Source organism: Bipolaris maydis, assembly GCF_028858645.1.
Source record: "Bipolaris maydis strain C4 unplaced genomic scaffold PSV08scaffold_3, whole genome shotgun sequence".
NCBI lineage: Eukaryota > Fungi > Ascomycota > Dothideomycetes > Pleosporales > Pleosporaceae > Bipolaris > Bipolaris maydis.
In genome coordinates, this window is record NW_027093859.1 from 2792752 (window position 1) to 2818255 (window position 25504).

Genomic DNA, 25504 nt, shown 5'->3' on the forward strand with positions numbered 1-25504 from the left:
TCACTCCGTTGAATCCGCATCACGCATTCGACGCGTACTATTCCCGAGCTACGCGCTATACATATATCCTGCGTAGACTAAACGGCCGACCTTCCGTATCGAGGCACAATCGTTATTTGCCGTCTATCGAATCAGCGACTGTAACGTCAAGTCGTGCAAGCACAAGGCCCTGTCTAACGGCAAGGGCTCGCTCCACCAGAAAGAAGAAAGCTTGTCGTAGCTTGGTTGCATAGCCGGTAGTCTTAATATCTACCTTCCAACCTTGGAGACTATCCTTGCCAGTAGTAGAAGGTCGCAATTTCAACATACAAAGAGGGACAGGAAGAATTAAAAGTGGGAATCATGATCGACACTTTGGTAGATGCAGCGAGGGACGCAGTACATAATGCGGCTGCGTCTGCAAATCTGGCGGCAGAATCGCCAACCATGCCTTCGCTCAGGACTCTAGGCAAGCTCGCCGTGGGCGGCGCGCAGATTATCCTCGGTGGAGGCCAGCGCGTCATGGGTGATTTCACCCAGGCGTGCCCCAATGCACAGCTGAGCTGCCACAACACGACTGTCGTGGAGAATCTATGCTGTTTCAACGCTCCCGGCGGACAGCTACTCCAGACACAGTTTTGGGATGCATCGCCTGCTACAGGACCAGATGATAGCTGGACGATTCACGGGCTATGGTGCGTTTTTCCCCATTTCCCCCCCAAACCCGCATACTAACGAGCATATCCAAGGCCCGACCGCTGCGACGGCAGCTACGACGCAAGCTGCGACTCGACACGCTCCTACTCTAACATCAGCGCAATCCTCACCTCCTTCGGCGCCACCGACCTCCTCGACTACATGTCGACGTACTGGAAAGACTACAAGGGCCAGGACGAATCCTTCTGGTACCACGAGTGGGCCAAGCACGGCACCTGCATCTCGACGCTCGAGCCCGAATGCTACACGGAGCACAAGCCCACCGAGGAAGTCGTCGATTTCTTCCAGAAAACCGTCGACCTGTTCAAAACGCTGCCGAGCTACGAGTGGCTCAAGGACGCGGGCATCACCCCCAGCACCACGCAGACGTACACCTTTGATGCCATTCAAAAAGCCATCCAGGCCAAACGCCCAAATGTCCAAGTCACGCTGGGATGTCGCTCCGGCGCCCTGAACGAAATCTGGTACCACTTCGACGTGCGCGGCAGCGTGCAGACAGGCGAATTCGTGCCGTCGAACCCCGATGGAACGAAATCTACGTGCCCCCAATCGGGAATTAGGTACTTGCCTAAACACGGTAGTGGGTCGCAGCCCTCTCCCCCTATCATCACAACCACCGTGGCTGGTGGCAATCCGGCGCCGACGGCTGCGCCGGGAACCCCGTTTAGCGGGCGGGGCCAGTTGAATGTGCTTGTCGATGGGGCGAACACGGGCTGCATTATTAGCAAGGGGACGTGGTATTCGACTGGTACTTGTGCGACCTTCTCGGCTACACAGGTCGGCGAGGATGGATTTACCCTCTCGAGCTCAAAGGGCAAGTGCGGCATTGTTGGTGGCGCCCTGGCGTGCGGTAACAATGTACGCACTGCCACGGGCTTTACTAGTGCAGATGGCCTGCTTGCTGCGGGTGGCAATGCCAACTGGAGCGCCGACAAGGTTGCGCGTGGAAGCACCCAGCAAACGGTGTATGCGGGTGGAGATCACTCTGCTACATTTAGCATTTCCTGGCAATCTGTTTAGATGATTGCTTGATTTCTCTCTCTTTTTTTCTTCTTCTTCTTCTTCTTCTTTACCCTTGTGATAGAATCGCATAAGCGAACACAATGCATAGGCACGTATGAATGAATCACACAAACAAACTGATTGATCAAATAATCTCTTCTTCATTTTGGTAACGACCGCTGGTTAAGCAGCAATCTGGTCAATGGACCAGCCAGGCCACTTACACGAAAAGTAGTACTGCTTTTGTCGCCCAAGAGGCTTTCTTTTTTTCTTTTTGCATGGCACTACTGGTATCTTCCCTTCATTCCCATCTCATGACATCATCAATCCCAAATATCGTACGAGCTGTTGAACACTCCGGTCCGGATTCTTTTTTTGTTGAAACACCGTTGCCCATGACCAAAAACGCCGTCTTACGCCCTTTAATACCATTTAATTTCACCCTGCCTTTAGACGGGCAGAGGGAAGGTGACAGCCCAGGCGGCAATCTCCTTCTTCAGGTCGTTGATCTCCTGAACCTCACCAGAAGCAACCTTGCTCTTGAAGTCCTTGAGCTTGTTGTTCTCTGTGGGAAGCTCGCTCTGGATCTTCTTGCATAGCTTGATGCAGGTGTCAATGTAGTTGGCAATCTTCTTGAAGTCCTCCTCGCCGAGACCACGAGAAGTCATGGCGGGGGCTCCGATACGGATACCCATGGGGGTAAGAGCGGACTTGTCACCAGGTGTGGTGTTCTTGTTGCAAGCAATGTTTACTTGCTCGAGAACAGCCTCGACACGTGCACCGTCGAGAGAGAAGGGTTTCAGGTCAAGGAGCACCATGTGGTTGTCAGTGCCGTCAGTAACGAGCTTGTAGCCCATTGACTTGAAAGCAACCTCGAGAGCCTTGGCGTTCTTGATGACCTGCTGTTGGTACTGCTTGAAGTCGTCTGATTGGGCCTGCTTGAGGGCAACAGCCAGAGCAGTGATGGTGTGGTTGTGGGGGCCACCCTGGTGACCAGGGAAGACGGAGAAGTTGATGGGTCCCTCAAGGTCGTACAGGGTCTCCTTGCCGGTCTTGGGGTCAGTCTTACGTACACCCTTGCGGAAGAAGATCATGGCACCACGGGGACCACGGAGAGACTTGTGGGTAGTGGTTGTGACAATGTCGCAGTACTCAAAGGGCGACTTGTTGACACCGGCAGCAATGAGACCAGAGATGTGAGCCATGTCCATGAGGAGGTAGCAACCGACCTTGTCGGCAATCTCGCGCATGCGCTTGTAGTCAATCTCACGGCAGTAGGCAGAAGTACCTGCGACAAGGACCTTGGGGCGGTACATGAGGGCGTTTTGCTCGAGCTGATCATAGTCGATGAGGCCAGTCTCGAGATTGACACGGTAGGGGAAGGTCTCAAAGTATGTAGAAACGGCCGAGATCCTATGTGCTGTTAGCTTTGATTCAATACACATGCGCCTGGTTGTGAATACGCACTTCCTCTGGGGTGTTTGGTAGCCGTGGCTCAAATGTCCACCGTGAGGCAGGTCGAGACCCATCAGCCTGTCGTGCGGCCTCATAATGGCCTGGTAAGCCTGCAGGTTTGCTGGGCTACCGCTCAAGCATTGCACGTTGACACCCCACTTCTCGGGGTCCAAGCGGAAGGTCTCAAGAGCACGCTTTTGGCAGAGTAGCTCGATCGAGTCGATGTGCTCGTTACCACCGTAGTAGCGGGCGCCGGGGTAGCCCTCGGAGTATTTGTTGGACATGGGTGAGCCGAGCGCATCAAAGACGGCGCGGGAGGTAACGTTCTCCGAGGCGATCAGCAGAATGGATTCACGTTGACGCTGGATTTCCCTCTCCTGTAACAGTAGTTAGCAGACTGTTTGGAAGGCAGACTGCTGCTGGACTTGCCATGATCTGAGCGACCTCCTGGTCGGTGTCCACCAGGGACTTCTCCATGAGCTGTGGCGAGTTAGCGTCGTGTGCATTGTCTTTGAAGCGAGAGACGACATACGTCCTGGTGAGACTTTGGAAGTGCGTAGTTAGACATGATGTGCGGTAGGGTGTGAGAGAATGAAGGTGAGGGGTTGGAGAAAAGAGGGGGAGGAGAAAAGATGAGTAGACGCAGCGCGAGATTTTAAACTTTTCGACAGTCGGAGTACCTGTAGTTCCATTCATCTAACCCCCACCAATTTTTTGGACGCCGATAGTATGCTCTAGTCTAGTTTAGGCATAGCGCCGACACAAGAGCACCTGTGCAGCCGGTTGTCGGAGCGAATCGGACATTTTTTGTGACGAGAAAAGCTGCAAATAAGTGTTGCCAATACTGCTTTGTTAATGGGAGGTTGACTTGATGATGAGAAATGTTCCGTTTTTGGGTCGTAAAAGCCACACTGGACAAGGTTGTGTAGCCCTGCCCGTTCCCCGCGTTTTGCCCCTCACACCATGGGAAAACACCCCGGATGCGCATCCACAAAGGCAGTTCTCATGTTGCAGCTGAATTGCGCCAACATAGAGTTTCAACCACCCGAGCGTTTATTGCGATCTGACATGCAGCCCTGTATTGCTATCCTTTTACAGATATATCACCCATGATGTGGCTCAAGTTTCTTGATTTGACGTGTTCGATTCTCATTCTCTCATTTACTACATAGATACAGTCCATTCCAGCGTCCATTTTTGATTTCAATCATTCCTCCTATTCGTTTAACATTTCTCGCTGAGCCTCTCAACTCGCCTTCGTGGATCAAATCGATCTGATGCAAAAACAAAACAAAACATAACCACTCCAATCTCAACGCCGGGTATGCCACAAAATATCGTTCTACGCAGCGAACTGCTTTCGCGTCGCAGGAAAAAAAAGGGTATGTAATAACTGAGCAGAAGAAGGAAAAGCCGAATCAGGTCGGCGTCGAATTACATAATCGCACCAACAAAATGCTCATCTTTCCGAAATCATGCTGCGAAGTACATTCGCAGTCCGGTCAATACGCTTAGTCATTGTCGGTGAGGCGGTCGAGGACAATGATGCTGAGAATCATGACAAGCAACCCAATGGTTACTATGATGAGCAGCACAAAACCGAACCAACCAAGGACCATGGCAGATGTGCCGACACCAGACTTGACGCTACCGTTGCCGAGATCTTGCACGATTGTTGCAGCTGCGACTGAGGCGGTATGTTGCCATAAGACGGAGACGAGGACGAAGATGGACGAGATGAAGATGAGAGCGAGAGCGACCTGGGAGACGGGCCTGGAGGGGAATGGCTTGACGTCGACGTCGGATCCAGTGCGCTCGTCTCTCTCCTCATGCCATCCGGGGAAAGTGGCGAGGAGGATGAAGGTGAAGAAGGCAAGAATGATGGCGACGATGAGCAGATAGGGGAAGACGACGGCATCCTTGAAGGTAGCGGCTACCCAGACAAGGTTGAGGGGGTCCTGGTCGACAGACACGTTGTCGACAAGAGCAGTGGCGTTGTTGGAGCAAATGAAACCACCGCCATCACGGTTGATGCAGATGCCAAAGTAGCCGACACGAACACCGAGCTGGGCGTTGCCGACAATGTTTGCAATGGCAGCCGTGACACCAGGGTCGACCTGGTCGGGTGAATAGGTGGGAGTGAATTGTTCGTACCACATGGAGATGAGGAAGATGCCGGGAATGAGGGGAGATGTGGATGAGCATCCTGCCAGTAGCAGTGCTGCGGATTGTTAGTTTTGGTCGCATGCAATATTTCGGTGCCGACGTACAGAGCAATATTATCGCAATGGCGATGAGAATCATGAGAACATGGTGAAAGCCAAGAAACGGTATTAACCCTACGAGTTGTTAGTTTTGATCCCTTTTTTTTTCTTCTTTCCAATTCTGTCTCGAGCGAGGAGAGAGAAGCGTACGTTGCATGCTAACGGCGAACCTCAAGTTTGCCATTGTGAAGATGTGTGTTCTTCAATTGCCTCTAGCGGGCCTTGTGGTGGTGGTGGTTGGTCTCCCTGCGCCCCCAGAGGGCCGGGTGATGCGAGCGGCGGGATGCACTCAGACGATTGCTGAAGACTGTTGCGCTTTCATAAGCGGGTGGTCGAGTGCAAGCGGCGGTGGAGTTGTGTCAAGAGTATAAAAGTTGAATGGAGTTCGGCGGTACTCTTGGCCTAGCCGCTCTTGCAGCGTCGGTCTGGATATGCACTGTGACAACAACGGTCAGATGTCTCCTGTGTAGACAGAAAAAAAGGGTGTGCGAGTGGGTGGAGGAGGTGGGTAGCGTGGAGGGTGACTTCTCTGGACGACTGCAGCAAAAGGTAGTTTTGCTGCTGGGGAAATGGTGAGGTTGGGCGTGTGGCTGGGAGGTGGTTGGAGGCTGCATCAACACGGCGGAAACTGTAGCAACCGCCTGGAACGCCAACGTCATGCCCCGGGCCCGGCCCACAACCAATCAAGCCGCGCGCTATCGTAGATGGGGATACTGGCTTTCTGCATACGGGCCAGCCGCCGGCGTGTTCCTGCATTAGACCGTCGTGCTTCATGTCGATACCCAGCCTCTGCATTTCCCCCGGCGACGTGGCGGCTTGCGTACGGCATCCGCCTCGGCCCACCCAGCAAGCCAGCGACCGCTCTTTCGCACGCCCGGCCCCTAGAGTACAAACCCCCTTGGGCGCACCGCAGTAGACAGAGTGCTGCACGCGACGCGCGCCTCAACAGCGCATACCGCCATTGCTTGGAATCCATTTGTTGAAGTCCGGCCGCAGACCAGTGTGTGGCGCTACGCGGTAGCAAGGCGTGCAAAGGCGTATGTACATTGTCCTTTTCTTTTGCGCCCACCGCCTAATGCATTCCACACGTGGTGCCTCCTCCTCACAGAGTCCCCCAGACGCGTCCGGCTGCCGGCTGCCGGGCGGCCCTGCAGCGCCCATCTCATCTAGAATCGCGTTGCCGACATGGCAGACGCTGCAAATAAGTAAGCAAGCAAGCAATGCATGCTGTTGGTTTAAAAATTGGCAGCGGCTTGCATGCGCACCTTGCACGCGGGAACGTGACGGGTGACGTCATCAGAGTACTCGAACGCAGGGACCTGTAATCCTACACGCCCAAGCCTATCGCAACGCAGCAGGCATTGCCATTTGTAGTATACTATGCTCGTGCTACTTGCTACCGCACACTCGCATTCTCCACGTCCAGTACTCGAGCATATCGACATATCACCACCACCCTGACACCTGAGCAGCTTGCAGCCAACCCGTCCCCCCTGTGTCCCCATAACTTGCTTTCACTTCTCGCCACCCGTCTTCACCCCCCATCCCTGCTTCTCAGCCCGTCTCGCCATGCAACCCAAGCAACTAAACACACTCTGTCAAGCAACCATCTCGAATCTTGCTTCATCTTGCTCAAGTCACGAGCTGAATATGACGTTGGCGACATATCGCACCTGTAGCCACGCCGTCACCACCCGCGCACCTTCTCAGTGTACATCCAATCTTATTGCTGTCACCATAGACGGCAACCACGAAACATGACGTAAATGATCAAGTGCAGAAGGTGTAGAAAAGTGCATATAAACACTCTTTTGCTCCACAGTAAATTCTCCATCACAACTACAACTACAAGTCCAAACAACCCTCTTCACAAACCTAACACCCCAACCCAAAACCACCAACCAACAAACCCTTCAAAATGACCGACGCATTCCGCAAAGACACCCACACCAAGCTCGGCGAGGCCATGGTACTCTTCCCCCCCCCCCCCCCCCGCTCCCCTCCCACCCAAAAAACCACACACTAACACCGCCCCCCTACTACAGCAACCCCAATCCACCAAATCCACCGGCACAAAGATCAAGGAGTCCCTCACGGGCACCGCCGACAAAGTCGCCCGCGAAGTCCAACCCGACTCGTCCAAGACGCACACGCAGTCGACCATGGACAAGCTCGGTCGCTCCAAGGACAACAACGTGCACGGCTCTACCGGCGGCAGCATCGTGGATAAGACGAAGAATGCGCTAGGATTGGGACACCATGGTACTACGCACAGCCATGGTGGTTTGTAAAAAAAAAAAAATCCTTACTCTAATGTGGATTGGGGGCAAGTGGAGACGCGGCGGGTGTTGTTATCCAGATATACCTTTCTGTTTCTCCGTTTTTCCCACAGTAATGTTCGTAATGAATACTATTAACTATTCTTGAAAGTATCAAATGTTCCTTGTATGCATGTGTAGATAAATGGATACATTGCATACTCCCGCTAACAATGTATGCATGGCTATGACTAGAATGAGTAAAGGGATGTGGGTATTGAGTTGTCCAAACAAGAAGAAAAAACACACACAGGCCAGTGGGAACCCCAAAAATCCATCGCCCTTGCAAGACTTACTACTACATGGCGAAATAAAACATGGTCGCTACCATATTTCTTCTATTTCTCATCAAACCCCCCCACCCTCAGGTAGGCATGGCCATGATGGATCCCCATCCACCACCACCACCTGCCGGCCCCCCGCCTCCGCCTCCACCTCCGCCAGCACCTCCACCCCTGGGCCTATTACTGGCCCCTGCAGAAGTCCTACTGCTAGACCCCCTAGCCGCACGCTTCTTGACCCCACCAAAGTTCTTGTTACCAAAGCTTCCCGATGTCCTCTTCTTGAATGTCCCCTTCTTCTTGTACCCCGATCTTGACGCCGGCGCTTTAGCTGCAGCCTTGGATGCGGGGGCTGCTCCCCCGCCTAGCTGCGTGTACCGGTTGTTGAAGTCTGCAACATCTGCGTTTGGAGCGTGGCTGAAGTGATGACTTGTATGTACTTCGCCATCGTCATCGTCGTCTTCGAAATCGACATCACCGTAGGATGAGTCGTCTCCGAACTCTTCGCCATTGGGGACTGGACCATCTACTTCTTCTACATCGTCGTCATCGTCATCGTCGTCGCCACAAAGGTCTACAACAAGCCGGTGGTTCTGGTCATCCACTTCCTCGTCATCGTCGTTATCATCATTGTCATCATTGTCAAGCTCATAGACAGTCCGAGAGCTTTGAGCTTGCTTATTGCGAAGCTGTGGATTGCGAGGGACAGGCGTGTCGTCTCCGTAAAAGTTCCTCGTGTTGTTGATCAACTTCAAGAACGACTTGCCGTAACGATCCACCATCTCGGGCCGGATACCCGCTATGGTCTTCATTTCGTCTAGAGTTCGTGGCAGATCAAGGCCCATTTCACGAAGTATTGTGTCTGTGAAGATGGCCTCGCGGTGGCCCTTTCTTTCTTGTATACTTGTTCTCATGCTCTTGGCCCCAGTCATGAAATCTCTCAAGACATCGCTTTGCAGCTCAGTGAGCTCGGCAGTCCGCTGGTCTGTAGTGATGGGAGTTCCGAGTTTCTTCGCTTTCTTCGTTTTCAATGGTTTGGCCACACGTACTGGTGCAAAGCCATCATCATCATCATCACCAACCGTGAAACCGTCGGCTTGGTAACTACGATTGGCCGGTTTGCGGGTAGGATGGCGTGGCGCATCAAAGACATCGTCGTCGTCATCGTCGTCGTCATCCTGGTTATAAGCAAATGACCTTATCTTTTGCTTATTCCCGCGCACAGGAGAATCGACGTTGGTTGATGGGAACTGTGTTTGCTGTTTCTTCGTCTTCTTTGCAGCAGGCGCTTTCGAAGATGCCTTCGCAGATGCTTTGTCAGGTGAGGAGCGTACTTGCAACTTCAGCTGCTTCCGCTTAGTTTCGTAATCGTTGCGTGTCGAAGCAGGCTAAGAATGTCAGTAGGCAAAATATGCAGCAAACATAGAATACATACGTGTAGGTAGCTTGTCGCAAAGCCAACCTTGTTCACTTTGCTCTTCTCTTTAAGATCACCAGCGTCCAGCAGTTGTTGAAAGATGCGCTCATTGTCACCCCTGTCTAGGTCTTTGCCATAGCCCCATCCGTATTCTTCCAATCCAGCACTCTTGATTTTGGCACCACCGGCACCACGGAAGGCATCTACGCATTGGTGCATTGTGACATTGTCCTCATGAATCCGGTTGACAAGCTTAATGGCCATGGCAGCGTATTCTGTAAGATCCTTTGTAACAAATGTGGCATCCGATCGGCAATTGTCGCATGTCGAGTTGCACTTCGCGGGATCGAATGCTTCACTAAAGTATCCGAGCACTTGAGCGCGTCGACAGTCGGCTTTGTTCTCACAGTATTGAATCACAGTTCGTAGCATGTCGCTTAGTCGTTGCTTCTGCTCTCTGCTGCCCTCGCCCTCATCAATCATCTTGCGCAAGATCCTCGAGTCCGCATATAGGTAGTACAGGTAGCACTCCGATCGCTTACCATCACGACCAGCACGTCCAGTCTCTTGATAATAGCCTTCCAAACTCTTTGGTAGTGAGTGGTGAATGACATATCGTACATCGGCTTTGTCAATACCCATACCGAAGGCGATTGTGGCCACGATGACATGATACTCGTTCTTTTGCCATTTGCGTTGAACTTCAGACCGATCGGCCGAGTCCATACCAGCGTGGTAATGGTAGGCACGGATACCCATGTCAGACAACTTTTGGGCTACTTGCTCGCAGCTCTTCCGTGATAGGCAGTAGATAATACCAGACTTTCCGACATATCGCTCCTTGATCAGCTCCGCGATACTGTTGATGATGCCTTTTCCTTTCGGTAACACTTCATAGGACAAATTAGGGCGATTGAAGCTCTGGGAGAATTCCTGGCAGCCTTGGATACCAAGATTGGATACCACATCAGAACGGACAAGTTTGGTAGCAGTTGCAGTCAGCGCAAGTACCGGAACGCCAGGAAACTGTCGAACAACGTCTCCAAGTGCTTTGTAGTCTGGTCGGAAATCATGACCCCATTGGCTGACGCAATGTGCCTCGTCGATGACAATTCTGGCAAGGTTGCCTCCAGAATGTAATTGCTGAAAAGCGCTGATCATCCTCTGGTTCTTACTAAGCATCTCGGGTGTCACGTAGAGTATCTGGATGAACTGCTGAGGATCCCTTTCGCGCAAGCCGTCCATGATCATTTTCTTCTGAGCTGCGGTTGACTCTCCGTTGATGAGGAATGCCTGCATGCCGAAACGCTGTCTGCAAGCCTCGACTTGGTCTTCCATCAAACTCAATAGCGGAGAAACAACTAGGGTAACCCCATGTGTCTTGCCTGAAGCGATAACCGAGGGAAGCTGATAACAGAGTGACTTTCCTCCTCCAGTAGGCATCAGCACAAAGCAGTGATTGCCAGCTAGTGTAGTGTTAATAGTCTCCAATTGCCCAGGCCGGAAACCTCTCAGACCGAACCGACGAATGAGTGCCGTCCTCAAATCTTGGGACCAAGGATAGTTCATTCCGGGGTGATTCTTGGCCGGCATGTTCAGCTGCGGTTTCTTCGGTGTTGCTTGTTGATTTTGTTTTGGCGCGGCTTTGTTCGGGGAAGTTTCACGGAATACCTCGCGAGTGTTTGTTGACGGGTTGGCTCCGGTTCGTTCGCCTTTCCAGTTGAAGTTGCCTGGTACCTGGTTCTCGATATTGTTGATTTCATGGAGGAATTCATCGTCGTCCGCGCCAAACTCGTCATCATCACTTAGCTCGATGGGCTGATGAAGCTCGCCCATATGGTGAGTAAACAGGCTCTCATCTTCCTCAAATTCCATGTCTTCGAAATCATCAGGCGTATCATGATGGGCTACTGGCTTTGATTTCTTCTGAGAACGCCCGTGTTCTGGCGTCTCAGGTATGCGGTGAGATCGATCTTTTGGTATGTGGTTGTGCATTCCTGTCGCACCATTTTCTGTGCGGGAACGAACACCCAGGTTTGGAGGAGGTAGTGGAGAGGCAGCCACCTGTTCCTCGGCGAATCGTATACGGCGAGTTGGTGTAAACACTTCTTCAACAACAGTGTCGCTCTGCTTAGGATACTGTGTTTGAGGGATCCGATTTGGCCCTGACTCCTTTGAATCATCAAGAAATGATCGCACTGGGCTTGTTTGAGTTGATTGGATAACCACGTTGCGGCTGCTCTTCGACTCTGCCTTTACGACAGATTTGGGTTGCTGCTTGATGGCTGCCAGATCCAGCAGGTAGTACATCTGGATTTGGATGTCCTCGATCATCTTGAAAAGCCTGCTGAGAGTTTCACCATCTGCTGCGTCGAAATGACCCATGTCCAAATCGTCTTCAAGTTTTTGCTTTACCCTTTGCCGCTCATCTACAAGATCACTATGCTTAGTCTCCAAGACCATCAACTGCTCTACCGCATCCTTTCGCGAGCGAGCGCGTCCCATCCTTTCCTGTTCGCTAGGGTCAGGTATACCATGCTCGGAGACATGGGCAACAAAGGCAGCGCGGGCATCTTCCCATGCCCGACTCGCTGTGTTGAGATGGCTTTGCAGCCTTTGACCCTCAGTTTTCAAGAATGCATCAATGGTGTTTTTGATTTCACTCTTTTTTTCCTTTGATAATTCTGCTGAACTTGGGATGGGCTTGCTGGGCGCTGATACTGACAAGGGCACAGATTTGGTATTCTTCCTGGGGGACTGTGACTTTGCTGGGGTAGGAATAGAGTCTTGCTCAGGTTGATGTGGACTGGGACTTCGCAAGACCTTCACTGGAGAGCGTATGGGTAGCTGTGTCTGGCTCGCAGGCCCATCTGTATTTGACACTGGCGTCTTGTCACGTAGCCTTTTTCTCGGAGGCGTAGGTGATTTTGTCCGAGCTTGAGTGTCAATGTCCATCTCATCTATCACACCAAAGTCATCGTCTTCAGAGTCCATCACCGCATGCTCAACTCTCTTAGTAGTAGGCGCGCGCGTACTACCCGATTTAGGTAGCGTGTCTTCGACTGCGCAAGGCCTAGTCTTGCTAGGGGCAGGGCTACGAGTCTGCTTCCCCATCTTGCGAGCTGGAGCATTTTCTGAAGGCACACGGCTCAATGGTTTGCGCTTGCGCGGTTGTGTAGGCACCGCCTGTTCTGCCTCTGCTATCCGTCGCTCCTCCTCTTCTATTTGTAACATTGCCTCCATGTCATCGTCCTCAGCATCCGCAGCTGGATCTGGTGGAGGCTTTGCACCCCCTGCGACAATCGAATATGGTGGAGGCGGACTATCCGGAGCCATGACCATGTCATCGATATCGGGAAACTCGTCATCATCGTCGTCGGGTTCTGGGGCGAGGGTAGGAGCCGCTCGAATCGGCCTGGGAGACTTGGCGTGCCGAAGGTCTGCCTCGAACTCATCGCTTTTACGTTTTCGTCCTTTGGGGGTGCGCATTGGAACCGGCGAAGAGGGAATCGCATCATCTCCAGTAAGGTCAATGGAGTCAACATCAATCGGCTCCATGCGACTCATTCCAGCAGTGCCATACTGCGAAGCGGGCACTTCCGTGTGTCCGTTGATCTTCCTCGATGTTGTCAGTCGATCTCGAGTGCTTTCCAAACTGGCCCTTCCCGGCTCTGCTGTGGTGTTCTTCTCATGCCTTGCCTTGCTTGGGGACGCCGAGTACGATACATGTTCCGGCAACCCCGCTACCATGAGTCTAGGTTTCCCGCTTGCCGGCGTAGCCCTCAGTCTTGCCATATCCGAGCTCGTGCCTTCAGCCTCTGGAGGGTTGTGTATATCGATTGGCCTCGTTGGAGCGAGACTGCGGGGTAGGACGGGTCTAGCGGGTTGAGGTGCTGATGGGGGCGCTGACAGAGAGGCAAGTTGGGGTTCATTGTATGTCGTTTGCGCGTCCGGGTGCGAAGAATGTTGCGGTGAGATTGTCGCCGAACTCGTAGGCTCAGCGCTGGCTTCGTATGCCACGAGCGATGATGCAGGAGGAATAAATGGCTTCTCGTTGACCAACCACTGGAGGTGTTTACTAAGATTGTTCCGAGGCATGAGAGCGTCGCATCGTCGGTATGGGAATCCGCATCGATGTTTTACACGTGCATTCACAGCAGCGTCACGTTTTAACGGGTGTGGTGTGGCGACATCACTATCCGCATCTTGACCGTGTTGTGCTAAGTCCGCAACACGCGCCGCGCTAGCGCCAAATCACGTGCAGACATCACCCCAGATTAGGATCTAGCAGTCCCTATGACATATTGCCATGGACAACAATGGCACCATCACGGTTTCGGTCTCGGCAACCTTTGACGCTCGTCCGCATCCTTAGAGTTTATGGATGTATGCCGTTAGAGTGTCACTTGCAAAGCCATGAATTGCTTCTCGTAGGCTTGTAAGCTGGCCTTATTCGGAATTAGGCATCCTTCGGCTTGAAAGAACCGTCGTAGTAAGAGTCATGTGTTCATGTACCACTCACGTCCTCACCCCACGGTAGGCAGCATAGTTCGTTTCTTAGGCACGCCGCAATCACACCGCCATCCCAGACATTGTTTGCAAGCAACCCCAGCCCTGCACCATGGAAGTCCAAAGCCAGGAAATATTCAGCCAACTCGCTGTGGAGATTGCAAAAATACACATGCAGCCATCACCTGAGGACGTCCTTCCATCTGGCGATACATTAAGCAATGCTCGTTCCAAGCTTCAAACCCGTCTTCCCACCAAAGGAGTAGGTCTCGAAGAAAGCATACGGCACCTACGCCAAGACCTAGTTCCAGCATTCAACGCCTCTTCTCGCTCCCCTAATTACTACGGCTTTGTAACTGGTGGAGTCAACCAGGCAGCGGCCCTTGCCGACAACTTGGTCACAGCATTCGATCAGAACGTGCAAGTGCACTTACCCAATGAGACCATTGCCACAGATGTGGAGGACCGGGCACTGTCTTTGCTTTGCGAGCTGCTGAACTTTGAGCCCTCGCAATGGCCCCATCGGATCTTTACTACAGGTGCTACAGCAGCCAATGTTTTAGGCCTCGCTTGTGGACGGGAATATGTGATTGCTGAAGCTTCTGCACACCGTACCGATGCCGAGAATAGCGTTGGCGAAGTTGGTATCGTAGAAGCTATGCGCAGAGCTGGCATCGACGATATCCAAATCTTGACCACTGTACCACACTCATCATTAAGCAAAGCTGCAAGCATTCTAGGTCTTGGGCGAGCAAGTGTCAAGTGCGTAGGTCGCTCAGACGCACCGCACAAATTCGACATGCAGCTACTCAAAAAGTCATTGGAACTACCGGGTGCCGCATCAATCGTCGTGGTATCAGCTTCGGAAGTCAACACAGGTGTCTTTGCTACATCAGGACTAGAGGAGATGCAAGAACTTCGCAAGCTGTGCGATATGCATGGGGCATGGATACATGCTGACGGCGCATTCGGTCTTTTCGGTCGGATCCTTTCGTCCCCCGCCCACTCTTCCATCATAGAAGCATGTGCCGGCCTCGAACTGGCAGATTCGATAACCGGCGATGGACACAAACTCCTCAACGTGCCCTATGACTGTGGCTTCTTTCTTTCCAGACATCGCGCCATGGCTGAACGTGTATTCCAAAATCCCAATGCTGCCTATCTCGCCTCTGGCAACGGTCCCGATACCATCATGTCACCACTGAACATTGGCCTGGAGAACTCTAGGCGTTTCAGAGCTCTGCCAGTGTATGCGAGCTTGGTGGCATATGGAAGGGACGGATACCGAGATATGCTTGAGCGCCAAATCCAATTGGCACGTGGAATCGCCCAATGGATTCTGGAAAGCAGCCAGTACGAGCTGCTTCTCCAGAAAGAAACCTCTCCTGAAGATATTTTGAGCGGAATTTTTATCATCGTGCTGTTCCGTGCAAAGGATGAGGAAGTTAACAAGCAACTCGTCGACAAAATCAAAGCAACAAGAAAGATTTACGTTTCGGGCACTTCGTGGGAAGGAAGACCGGCATGTCGTTTCGCAATATCAAACTGGATGACGGATGTTGACAGAGATTTGCCAGTCATTGAACAGGTGTTACAGGAGATTGCTTAGGAAAAGAACTCGTTGTTACCCTACATCAATCCAGTTTTGCTATATGCAATAGACTGGTGCTGTGCAAAAACATCAACCTTCTCAAATGTCCTCAATTTTATAAACCTCGTATGCAGGCTCTTCATATGGATGTGCTCTGTCTCAGTCAACATTTGGTACTTTACTGCATGAGTGAACTCACTTCTTCAATGCTTCGACAGCCTTGACGGCTGCATCGCGCCCCAGACACAGTGTCTCTACCCTATATTCATCAACCTCTTCCAGCTCGCCAACTTTCCCGATCTGCCCAGACATTATCAGCCTCCTGCTTTGGTTCTACACAGGAATGTAGAAAGTCCCACACAACTCACATTTGGATTGGCAGCATCACCAGGCCTGAACTGTCCGGTACCCCTGGTACAGAAGCATACCTCAGTATATCCACCCGGGCCTGGGTAGCGTCCTGCACCAGCGCTGAAAACAGCAGTCTTACAAGCGTCCAAGGCCGAGGAAGGGACGAAGAAGACAAGCTTGAACTTTTGCAGGGCAGATGCCATGGGGTAGGTATAGCAGGATGATGTCAGAGAGTAGGGCAATGTTTTTGATGATACGGAGATGAAAATACTTGAGGAGAAAACAGCTGAGGCTGATCAGGCCATGATAAATACATCTTCCGACCGCGAGTGACACTGTAGTGGGGGGGCCGACATTGTCACTGTGTCACCTACGGCGCCCTACACAAAGTTGACATGTTGACATCGGGGTCATAATGCCTATTCCGTCCAACTAACAAGCAAAGATTGCTTACCATCCTCGATGATCTATGAAAACGTGACAGTGGGCCACCAATGGCCAAAAAATCCCTTCTTGGTGGAGGGGCGGACTATGTAGTTCAGGTCCCTGAGGCCAAATGGACGCGTGGGGCGGCCGCGGGGTTGACCCGTGCTTAGCGTGGTTTCCTCGAAAACAAACAATGGAAGGCGCAGGGCAGCAATCAGCCAGAAGACCTAAGAGACACACGGCCTCTATATCACGACTAACATACACGCACAGCGACAGCGACAATGTCTTATGAGACGCCCAGGAAGTCGACACGCGCCGCTGCGACACGCCGAAAGGCCCCAGTAATTGAGGAATCAGATGGCGAAGAGAACGGGACACCGACCCCGGAAGTGAAGGAAGAGGAAGAGGAGGAATTCACACCAGCACCTGCACCACTCAAGACGGGAAGAGGGCGAGGGAGGCCAAAAAAGGTTGTGGCCCAGGGCGAAGATGCAACACCCAAGCCAGCTGCAAGGCGGCGGCCTCGCATTACCGAGTCTGCGGAGCCTACACAAGCATCGAGTCGTGCAGTGGAGAGCACCAGGGCCTCTTCGCCTCCCAAGGCAATGCCCAAGAAGCGCGGGCGGAAGCCTCGTGCTTCAGTTGCCCCGGTGGAGCCAGTCGAGGAATCGTCTCAGTTACTCACACCTGACCCCTCTGTATCCCCTGAGCCTGAGCAGGCCTCCGAGACCACAATCGCACCTGGCTCACCTCAAGCGGACGTTGACGGCGATACGATTATGACCGATGCAGCGCCTGTTTCTGAACCACAGCCAGAGATTGAGCCAGAGACAGAGCTGGAAGCAAAGCCCGAGCCCGTTGCTGAAGTTACACAAATAGAGGCGAAGGAGGAGGCCCCCATACCAGAGCCCGAAGGGGAGACTCAACAACTAGAAGAACCACAAGCTCCGGCCAAGGCATTGGAAGATGCCAACACGCAGCAAACTATGCTCGAACCCATTGATATTGTGGTCAAAAGGCGAGCGGCTGCCATACCCTCTTTACATGAGCCTGCCCCACCAAAGCAGCGCACAGTGATTACCTGGCTTGTTCTAAACAACTTCAAGAGTTATGCTGGTCGGCAAGAAGTAGGACCTTTCCACGCTTCATTCTCCTCGGTCGTTGGGCCCAATGGTTCAGGCAAGTCCAACGTTATTGACTCGCTACTTTTCGTCTTTGGTTTCCGCGCAAACAAGATGAGACAGAGCAAGCTCTCAGCCCTGATCCACAACTCAGCTGCGTTTCCAAACCTGGACTTTTGTGAGGTCGAGGTCCACTTCCAGGAAGTCAAAGATCTCCCTGACGGCGGCCATGAGGTTATCCCGGATTCACAGCTCGTGATTTCCCGAAGGGCTTTCAAGAACAACTCAAGCAAATACTATATCAACAGGAAGGAGTCGACGTTCACCATTGTCACAAATCTGCTCAAGGACCGAGGAGTTGATCTGGATCACAAGCGCTTTCTCATTCTCCAGGGTGAGGTCGAGTCTATTGCACAGATGAAACCAAAAGCCCAAGGCGAGCACGATGATGGTCTTCTAGAGTACCTGGAAGACATCATTGGCACGTCCAAGTACAAAACACCAATTGCAGAATCTGAAGTGGAAGTCGAAACCCTGAACGAAGTCTGCCGGGAGAAGAGCAACCGTGTCCAACACGTGGAAAAAGAAAAGGGTGCTCTAGAGGAGAAGAAAGACAAGGCTCTAGCGTATATTCGGGATGAGAATGAGCTCGCTGCGAAACAGTCGACCCTCTACCAGATTTACGTTTCCGAGTTTGATGATCACATCCAGGTCACCCAGGAATCCGTCACTCAGCTGCAGGCTCAGCTAGACGAGGAACTCCAAAGACATCAGGGCAGTGAAGAAGAGATCAAGGAACTCGAGCGTCGGTACAAGAAGGGTGCAAAGGAATGCGAGCAGCTCGAAAAGAAGAATCAGGAATTCCAAAAGGAAGTAGCTCGCATCGACAAGGAGACCGTCAAGTTCGAAGAGAAGAAAAAGTTCCTAGCGGGCAAGCAAAAGAAACTCGAAAAGACCAAGGAAACGAGCTACTACGGCCGCTCAGAGGCGGCGAGTCTCGCGAAGCAGTACTCTGATGATCTCGAGCGTTATGCTGAAGAGATCGCTGAACTCGAGGAAAGTATGAAGGTCGAAGAGAAGGAGCTTGAGGCTATTCGAAAGAGCCTGGCAGGCAAGACGCAGGGTCTTTCGGACGAGATTGCAGCAAAGCAGAAGTCCTTGGAGCCTTGGAAAGCCAAGATCAATGAGAAGCAATCAGCCATTGCTGTCGCGCAAAGTGAGCTCGACATTATGCGTGAGCGCGAGAATGCGGGTGCCAAGGGCATCGCTGATGTCGAGGCCAGAATTGAAGGCTTGGAGGAAGCCAAACAGGCCAAGGCTGTAGAACTTGACGAGTGCAAGGCTGAAAGGAAACGAGTGGAGAAAGACATTCAGAAAACGCAAGCTAAGCTCGAAGAGGTTACTCAGAAAGAACCTCTATTGAGGTCGAAGCTTTCTGGAGCACGAGCAAAGGCTGATGAGGCTCGTGCCAGTCTTTCCTCTGCTCAGACTCAAGGCAATGTCTTGACAGGTCTCATGCGCTTGAAGGAGTCTGGACGTATTGACGGCTTCCACGGTCGTCTCGGTAATCTGGGTACCATCGATCAGAAATATGACGTTGCCATATCGACGGCCTGTCCACAGTTGGACAACATGGTTGTTGATACTGTGGAATCCGGTCAGCAGTGCATTGAATACCTACGAAAGAACAACCTTGGTCGCGCCAACTTCATCCTACTGGACCGTCTTGCCAAGCGCGACATGTCACCTGTTCAAACTCCAGAGAACGTACCTCGTCTCTTCGACCTTGTCAAACCCAAGCACGAAAAACTCAGGCCCGCCTTCTTCCAGGTCATGACGAATACACTTGTAGCTGAGGACCTGGACCAGGCTGAGCGTATTGCGTATGGTGCCAAGCGATGGCGAGTTGTCACCCTGGATGGCAAGCTCATCGACACGGCAGGCACCATGAGTGGTGGTGGAAGTCGCGTGGTAAAGGGCAAGATGTCATCTAAGCTTGCGTCAGATGTCTCGAGGGACCAAGTTGCCAAGCTTGAACAGGATCGAGATACACTGGAGCAGACCTTCACAGAGTTCCAGCAAGAGCTGCGCGAGCTAGAGACAAGACTGCGAGATCTCAACCAGCAAATTCCCGAGCTGGACACCAAGGCACAGAAGCTTGCACTCGAGTTAGAGAGTTTCGACCGCAACATCCTCGATTGCCAGCGCCGCATCAAGGAGCTGGGCAACGAGCAAGCATCCACTAAGACGGATAAGGGTCGCATCTCATCATTAGAGAAGAGCATTGCTTCGATGGAAAAGGAGGTTTCCAAGCTCGGCGCCGAGACAGAAGACATTGAGGCAGAGATCAAGGCTCTGCAAGACAAGATTATGGAGATTGGAGGTGTCAAGCTGCGAGGTCAAAAGGCCAAGGTTGATGGTCTGAAGGGCCAGATCGATACGCTTACCGAGCAGGCTTCAAATGCTGAGGTTTCCAAGTCGAAAGAGGAGAAGCAACGCGCCAAGCATGAGAAGGCACATAACGACGCCATCAAGGAACTAGAGAAGCTTGCGGCCGAAGCTGAGAAGGTTGAGGGAGATATGGCCTCCCAACAACGGGATGTCTCTGGGATACGACAACAAGCTGAAGAAGCACAAGAGGAGCTTGAGACCAGAAAGGAAGAGTTACAGGTTGTCAAGAATGAGCTTGATGAGAAGATGACCGAACTCAACAAGACACGTGCTGTCGAGATTGAGATGCGCAACAAGCTCGAAGAAGGACAGAAGACTCTTCATGAGTTCCAGAAGAAACAGGCCTACTTCCAAGACAAGTTGAGCAAGCTTGCGTACAACAGTGTAACAGACCTAGGCGAAGAGCAAGAAGGCGGCACTGGCGGCGAGGGTTTACCCTCATACAGCAAAGACGAACTCCAGGATATGGACAAGGCTACTCTCAAGGAGCAAATTGCGCACCTGGAGAAGAAGAACGAGTCTACACAAGTCGATCTGTCTGTTCTCGCTGAATACCGCAAGCGTGTGGAAGAGCACGCTGCACGCTCAGCAGACCTGGCGACTGCTGTCAGTGCACGTGATGCTGCAAAGCACAAATGCGAAGAGCTTCGACGCCTACGCAAAGAAGGCTTCAAGGAAGGCTTCGATATCATCACAGCACGCCTCAAGGAAATGTACCAAATGATTACCATGGGTGGCAACGCCGAACTTGAGTACGAAGATACGCTCGATGCCTTTTCTGAAGGCATTCGTTTCTCCGTTATGCCTCCTAAAAAGTCCTGGAAAAACATTAGCAACTTGTCTGGTGGAGAGAAGACACTGTCATCCCTTGCCTTGGTATTCGCACTGCACCATTATAAGCCCACGCCGTTATACGTTATGGACGAGATTGACGCTGCGCTGGATTTCCGAAATGTGAGCATTGTCGCCAGCTACATCAAAGAGAGGACCAAGAACGCGCAGTTCATAGTCATTTCGCTCCGAAACAACATGTTTGAACTTGCAAGTCGGTTGGTTGGTGTTTACAAGGTCAATCACATGGTAAGTTACACGATGATAAAGTTTTGGTGGCCTGAATCCTGGCTAACAACGCGACAGACAAAGAGTGTTACGATTGAGAACAAGGATTATATCAACGCCCAGGCATGACGTGAATGACTAGCAGAGCCATGTCTTCTCGATATGGGCGTTCTGGTGTTTGGGAAATGGTATCACGAGGGATGCGTTTGGCATAGAGCAAGTTGGGGTTACGATACCACAGGGAGATGTCCACGGCTTGGTACTTGATGACTGATGCTATTCGATATTGTCTTTCTTGGATGGTTGTACTTATTATATGTTTGTTGACTATGACAATAACGTTCAAGTTATCGTCGTGATTGCTTGTTGATTGTATTATATGATTGTATTATATGATGCGGAGCGGAAGCTGAGGTCCACGAACCTTCGCGCTAATCGGACCGCTCCTTGAACGACGCACGGACCCACTCGCCGCGGCCTTCGAACTTGTGAATCGCGACTCCTCCATCAGTTGCACACGACAACAAGCCCGTTGGCCACACCGACTGCGGCGGATCGAAATAACCAGGAGACACATCGGATTCACGGTCGCGACGAGTGCACCAACCAGGCCGATTGCCTTTACCACGTGTCACTGGATTCCGAGCGCGGTGGCAGCGTGAATGACGGTACGCGCACCCCTCGGTCCTTCACCCGCCCCGCGGTGCATACTTCGCTTTTGCCCATAATCTGCGCGGCTTCAATTAAATCTGAATCGATAGCGAATTTCATACAGTCTTACTTCATCCTTTGAAGACGCCCGCATCGCACGCGACCATGGACGACGAGCACAACCCAACGGCGAGCAGCCACAGCGACGCAGCGGAAGATGAAGACTTTGCAAGAATCATGCGCCAGGCGCAAATGGGGGCGGCGGAAGGCGAAGAAGACTTGCTAAGTGGCATCGCTTCGCGTCCACTTGAGGCTGGCGAGAAGGCGGATGATGCCGTGGATTACGAGGATATTGGCGATGATGATCTGCCTGAAGAAGAGTTTGAGTCGGGCGGAGGCGACGACGCTGGTATCAACTTTAGTGGAACCACAATACAGGACTCCGGTGGCACACTCGATAACGGCGATGTGGATATGGATGATTTGTTCGGCGATGGCGATGCACAGGACGACCTTTTCGGCGACGACCCAGATCATTCAGATCCTACACGGGAAATCACACAGCACAAGGACGACCCACTCACATCCATCGAAGATCTAGTCCAAGAAGGCTTCAACATGACTGGCCAGGACAAGTCACAACAGAGCAGCCGCACCAATGTACAAACGGCGACTCAGGAGGAAGAGGAAGAAGAAGAGGACCCAGAAGTGCGTGAACAGCTGGCCCTCTTCGCCCAGTCTCTTCGCAAGAAGGATGAGTTGGCGGATGCACCTAAGAAGACATCAAGAGAAGTATTTGAGAAGATTTGGCCCAACTTCGAGGCAGACAAACCGCCACGTTTCTTTAGCCTCGTACCGCGAAAACGCGCCTTTTACATTCCAAAGGTTCCACCAAAGGCACCAAGGCCTTTCCAAATGAACAAACTTACTCTGGATATTGCACCAGATCAGGAGAAAAGTTTTCGATTACACCCCACAACCACAACGAAATCCGGTCGGCAACAAGAGGAGGAGCAAGGCGGAATCATACAGATCACGAGCACTACAGAAGATGACGGCGATGGGAACGAGCAGATGGATTTCGATCACTTCGATACGATTGACGATCATGAAATGATTGGCAATGTATCGTGGAGTGACCTCAGAATTGCCTGTGAGGACTGGGAAGTTCCAGATGACTCAAACGCTGCAATCCTTTCCGAGAATGACCAGGCACCAACTCCACCTGATAGTGTCAATGCTGGGCAGTCACCGAACAAGAAACGCAGACTCGGAGACCACGACCAGCCCATTCAATTTTCTGTGTACGATCACATGGATTTGCCCACTTGGGACGATCCTGAGCTGGAGACGGCGAAGCTGTCAAAGAAGATTCTCTTGGACATGAATGACCCTCATCTTCTGCTAGACGTACAGCAGCCGAGCGCAGAGCCTCCAAAGCCTCGAACATTGGGTCTAGGACTTAAGCGTGATAGTCGCGGTAGTCTCGCAAACCCCATGTTCAAACGCTACAACATTTCCAATGATGAGGCATATGACGCGCTCAAGGAGAGCAGCCAACAGAAGGTCCGTAGTACCATTGGACACATGAATGTTGAGCACAGTCTGCCCGCACTCAAGTTGCAGTATCCTTTCTACAAGGTTGCACTTTCCGATCGCGAGCTTCGATCTTTCCATCGGCCCACCATCACATTCAAGCCTGGTGAGCGAGCCAGTATCTCGTCACTCAAGTCTGTCAAGAGGAAGCACAAGAAAAACCTCAAGCCATCCGAGGCCTTCGCCACCGCAGAAGATCTCAACATTGGTGACAATTCAGATCTCCTCCTCGCTGAATACTCCGAGGAATACCCTACCACTTTGTCAAACTTTGGCATGGGTATCAAGATCCTCAATTACTACCGACGCAAAGACATGGAGGACACGGCACGTCCGAAGCCGGAAGATGGAATTGGAGAAACTTCAATTCTGTTACCACAGGATAAGAGTCCTTTCTCTCTGTTTGGCCAAGTTGAGCCAGGCCAGCAGGTATTGACGCTCCACAACGCCATGTATAGAGCGCCAGTGTTCAAGCACAAGCCTGAAGAGACCGATTTCCTTGTCAGCAGAAGCTGGACTGGAGTTAATGGACCCAGATACTACATGCGAACTATTCCCAACCTTATGGTGGTTGGTCAGCAGTTCCCATCCGTCGAAGTACCTGGTACACATGCCCGAAAGGTGACTGAAGCATCCAAGAAGCGACTCAAGATGCTGGCGTTCAGATTATACCGAAAGGGACAACAGAGAGGAGCGCGACAACCTTGGGTTAGTAACGAAATGATCAAGCAGCATCTTCCTGGTACTGAAATTGCGCAAAATCGCTCTCGAATGCGCGAAATCATGAAGTATCAAAAGGACATTGGTACTTGGGAGCCTGTGCCTGGCGAGACTGTGCCTGAAGAGCCAATTCTGCGCACTTGGATAAAGCCGGAAGATGTTTGTCTTATCGACTCCATGCACGCTGGTGACAAGCAGCTTCAGGATGCCGGTATCAAGTCGAATGAGATCCGTGATGACGACGATGAAGCGGACAACGAAAACGCTGATGTCAAGTTGGCACCATGGAACACCACAAAAAACTTCTTGAATGCATGTGCCGGTAAGGCTATGCTGGAGCTTCATGGAGAAGGTGACCCTACTGGACAAGGCTTGGGTTTCAGTTTCATCAAAGTCTCGATGAAGGGTGGCTTTAGGGATGTTGGTGAGAGTGCCGCTGATCGACTTGATAGCAAGAAGATGAAGGAACTCGGCGGTCACAGCTACAACGTACAACGCCAGCAGGTTATGTATGAGAACGCTATTAAGCGTATTTGGAACAAGCAGAAGGAGAGTTTGTCTGCCCAGAATCCGCCTTCCGATACCGAGGACGATGTCGATACAGCCGTGCCTCGCAACAACCTCCCACGTCAACGCTCTGAGATGGGAACGCCAGCTACAATGCGTCATGATGATGAGACAATGTCGCAAATGTCTCGCAATAGCAATGCAGACAACCGCGGCAAGAAGCTCAAGATCACGCGTACCATCAAGAACAAGTACGATGAGTATGAGGACGTCACAGAAATTATCACAGATCCAGCTGTCATTCAACTTTACATCAAGCATAAGCGCCAAGAGCGTCTGCTGAACATGCGTATCGAAGACATCAAGCCCACCGGCGACCCTGAAGTAGACAAGGCCCAACAGATCAAGCTCAAGGCCGAACTCGCCCGTCTCGCCCGCAACATAGAGCGTCGCGAGGGCCGCGAAAAGGCAAAGGGTCTACACAAATCGCAGACAGGCGAAGGAGGCGTAACCGGTGGTCCAGGAAAGGGCGGAGCAACACCTCGCAAGTGCGCAAACTGCGGCGAGGTGGGCCACATCAAGACGAACAAAAAGTGTGTAAACAAGTTCTTTGAAATTCCTTCTCGTCTTTTATCAGTTGAATCGTTTTTCACTAACAGTATTTTAGGCTCTGTCCTCTCCTCAATGGCCAGAGGAAACAAAACGACACTTTCAAGGATGCGAATGCTGCATCGCCGGCTACTGCGACTGTTCCTGCCACTCCTTCTTTCGCCGGTTCGCCGTCTTGAAAATCGGGAGCGGTCTTGAGGATCGTGTTGATAGGCCTATCTCTTATAGTAATGATGTAATGGCCGTCCCGTGGCACTACTACTCGTCAGCTTTGCATTCGCATTGGTTTGAGATGCAGATGTGGCACAAGTATCACTTTTCCAATAAGCGCATTTGCGCTATGATGTGCGGAACAGTCATGAGGACGGCTTCTTCGTGTACATGCAAGTATTGAAAGGAACACCATGCTTGCCATCTGCCTAGCTCAGGGCTGGGTTATAAGGGTTCTACGGAAGGTGTGGTGAAGCGCTGAGAAAG

At 51.9% G+C, this 25504-nt stretch overlaps 9 protein-coding genes across 9 annotated transcripts; 5 read left to right on the forward strand and 4 right to left on the reverse strand.

Moving 5' to 3' along the window:
- Positions 1 to 426: 426 nt before the first annotated feature.
- On the forward strand, positions 427 to 1716 carry PSV08DRAFT_173404 (ribonuclease T2-like protein; the record flags this gene model as incomplete). The annotated part of the gene is made up of 2 exons (XM_014219840.1): positions 427 to 674; positions 729 to 1716. The coding sequence occupies 2 exons, from the start codon at positions 427 to 429 to the stop codon at positions 1714 to 1716; spliced, it is 1236 nt and encodes a 411-aa protein (XP_014075315.1).
- A 123-nt stretch (positions 1717 to 1839) lies between these two features.
- Positions 1840 to 3760, reverse strand: PSV08DRAFT_360327 (serine hydroxymethyltransferase). The gene is made up of 4 exons (XM_014219839.2): positions 3686 to 3760; positions 3583 to 3633; positions 3166 to 3530; positions 1840 to 3111 (listed from the first exon to the last, which is right to left on the reverse strand). The coding sequence occupies exons 1-4, from the start codon at positions 3719 to 3721 to the stop codon at positions 2148 to 2150; spliced, it is 1416 nt and encodes a 471-aa protein (XP_014075314.1). The 5' UTR covers positions 3722 to 3760; the 3' UTR covers positions 1840 to 2147.
- Positions 3761 to 4281: 521 nt separating this feature from the next.
- On the reverse strand, positions 4282 to 5888 carry PSV08DRAFT_218734 (Ca2+ regulator and membrane fusion protein Fig1-domain-containing protein). The gene is made up of 3 exons (XM_014219838.2): positions 5568 to 5888; positions 5424 to 5492; positions 4282 to 5374 (listed from the first exon to the last, which is right to left on the reverse strand). The coding sequence occupies exons 1-3, from the start codon at positions 5599 to 5601 to the stop codon at positions 4665 to 4667; spliced, it is 813 nt and encodes a 270-aa protein (XP_014075313.1). The 5' UTR covers positions 5602 to 5888; the 3' UTR covers positions 4282 to 4664.
- Positions 5889 to 7335: 1447 nt separating this feature from the next.
- Positions 7336 to 7708, forward strand: PSV08DRAFT_349066 (heat shock protein 9/12-domain-containing protein; the record flags this gene model as incomplete). Its single annotated transcript, XM_014219837.2, has 2 exons — positions 7336 to 7386; positions 7463 to 7708. The coding sequence occupies 2 exons, from the start codon at positions 7336 to 7338 to the stop codon at positions 7706 to 7708; spliced, it is 297 nt and encodes a 98-aa protein (XP_014075312.2).
- A 391-nt stretch (positions 7709 to 8099) lies between these two features.
- PSV08DRAFT_408270 (uncharacterized protein) lies at positions 8100 to 13531 on the reverse strand (the record flags this gene model as incomplete). The annotated part of the gene is made up of 2 exons (XM_066093799.1): positions 8100 to 9404; positions 9452 to 13531. The coding sequence occupies 2 exons, from the start codon at positions 13529 to 13531 to the stop codon at positions 8100 to 8102; spliced, it is 5385 nt and encodes a 1794-aa protein (XP_065949654.1).
- Positions 13532 to 13757: 226 nt separating this feature from the next.
- Positions 13758 to 15551, forward strand: PSV08DRAFT_218740 (pyridoxal phosphate-dependent transferase; the record flags this gene model as incomplete). The annotated part of the gene is made up of 2 exons (XM_014219835.1): positions 13758 to 13925; positions 13974 to 15551. Exon 2 carries the CDS (start codon positions 14055 to 14057, stop codon positions 15549 to 15551), a length of 1497 nt encoding a protein of 498 aa, XP_014075310.1. The 5' UTR covers positions 13758 to 13925; positions 13974 to 14054.
- Positions 15552 to 15591: 40 nt separating this feature from the next.
- PSV08DRAFT_32110 (GTP cyclohydrolase 1 type 2/Nif3) lies at positions 15592 to 16170 on the reverse strand. Its single transcript, XM_014219834.2, has 3 exons — positions 15902 to 16170; positions 15733 to 15833; positions 15592 to 15687 (listed from the first exon to the last, which is right to left on the reverse strand). Exons 1-3 carry the CDS (start codon positions 16085 to 16087, stop codon positions 15633 to 15635), a joined length of 342 nt encoding a protein of 113 aa, XP_014075309.1. The 5' UTR covers positions 16088 to 16170; the 3' UTR covers positions 15592 to 15632.
- A 424-nt stretch (positions 16171 to 16594) lies between these two features.
- Positions 16595 to 21302, forward strand: PSV08DRAFT_218741 (RecF/RecN/SMC; the record flags this gene model as incomplete). The annotated part of the gene is made up of 3 exons (XM_014219833.1): positions 16595 to 17170; positions 17294 to 20965; positions 21023 to 21302. The coding sequence occupies 3 exons, from the start codon at positions 16595 to 16597 to the stop codon at positions 21071 to 21073; spliced, it is 4299 nt and encodes a 1432-aa protein (XP_014075308.1). The 3' UTR covers positions 21074 to 21302.
- A 458-nt stretch (positions 21303 to 21760) lies between these two features.
- On the forward strand, positions 21761 to 25466 carry PSV08DRAFT_386851 (uncharacterized protein; the record flags this gene model as incomplete). The annotated part of the gene is made up of 2 exons (XM_014219832.2): positions 21761 to 25011; positions 25086 to 25466. 2 exons carry the CDS (start codon positions 21761 to 21763, stop codon positions 25204 to 25206), a joined length of 3372 nt encoding a protein of 1123 aa, XP_014075307.1. The 3' UTR covers positions 25207 to 25466.
- Positions 25467 to 25504: the final 38 nt, after the last annotated feature.

Coding starts and splice junctions, on each gene's coding strand:
- PSV08DRAFT_360327 (XM_014219839.2), bottom strand. CDS start 3,721: ATGTCTAACTACGCACTTCCAAAGTCTCACCAGGAC. Junction 3,531..3,582: donor AGGAGGTCGCTCAGATCATG/GCAAGTCCAGCA, acceptor CTACTGTTACAG/GAGAGGGAAATCCAGCGTCA. Junction 3,112..3,165: donor TACCAAACACCCCAGAGGAA/GTGCGTATTCAC, acceptor AACAGCACATAG/GATCTCGGCCGTTTCTACAT.
- PSV08DRAFT_218734 (XM_014219838.2), bottom strand. CDS start 5,601: ATGGCAAACTTGAGGTTCGCCGTTAGCATGCAAC. Junction 5,493..5,567: donor GTTCGCCGTTAGCATGCAAC/GTACGCTTCTCT, acceptor AACAACTCGTAG/GGTTAATACCGTTTCTTGGC. Junction 5,375..5,423: donor CATTGCGATAATATTGCTCT/GTACGTCGGCAC, acceptor AACAATCCGCAG/CACTGCTACTGGCAGGATGC.
- PSV08DRAFT_32110 (XM_014219834.2), bottom strand. CDS start 16,087: ATGGCATCTGCCCTGCAAAAGTTCAAGCTTGTCTTCTTCGTCCCTTCC. Junction 15,834..15,901: donor GTGATGCTGCCAATCCAAAT/GTGAGTTGTGTG, acceptor ATGTCTGGGCAG/ATCGGGAAAGTTGGCGAGCT. Junction 15,688..15,732: donor GCTGTCGAAGCATTGAAGAA/GTGAGTTCACTC, acceptor TGACTGAGACAG/AGCACATCCATATGAAGAGC.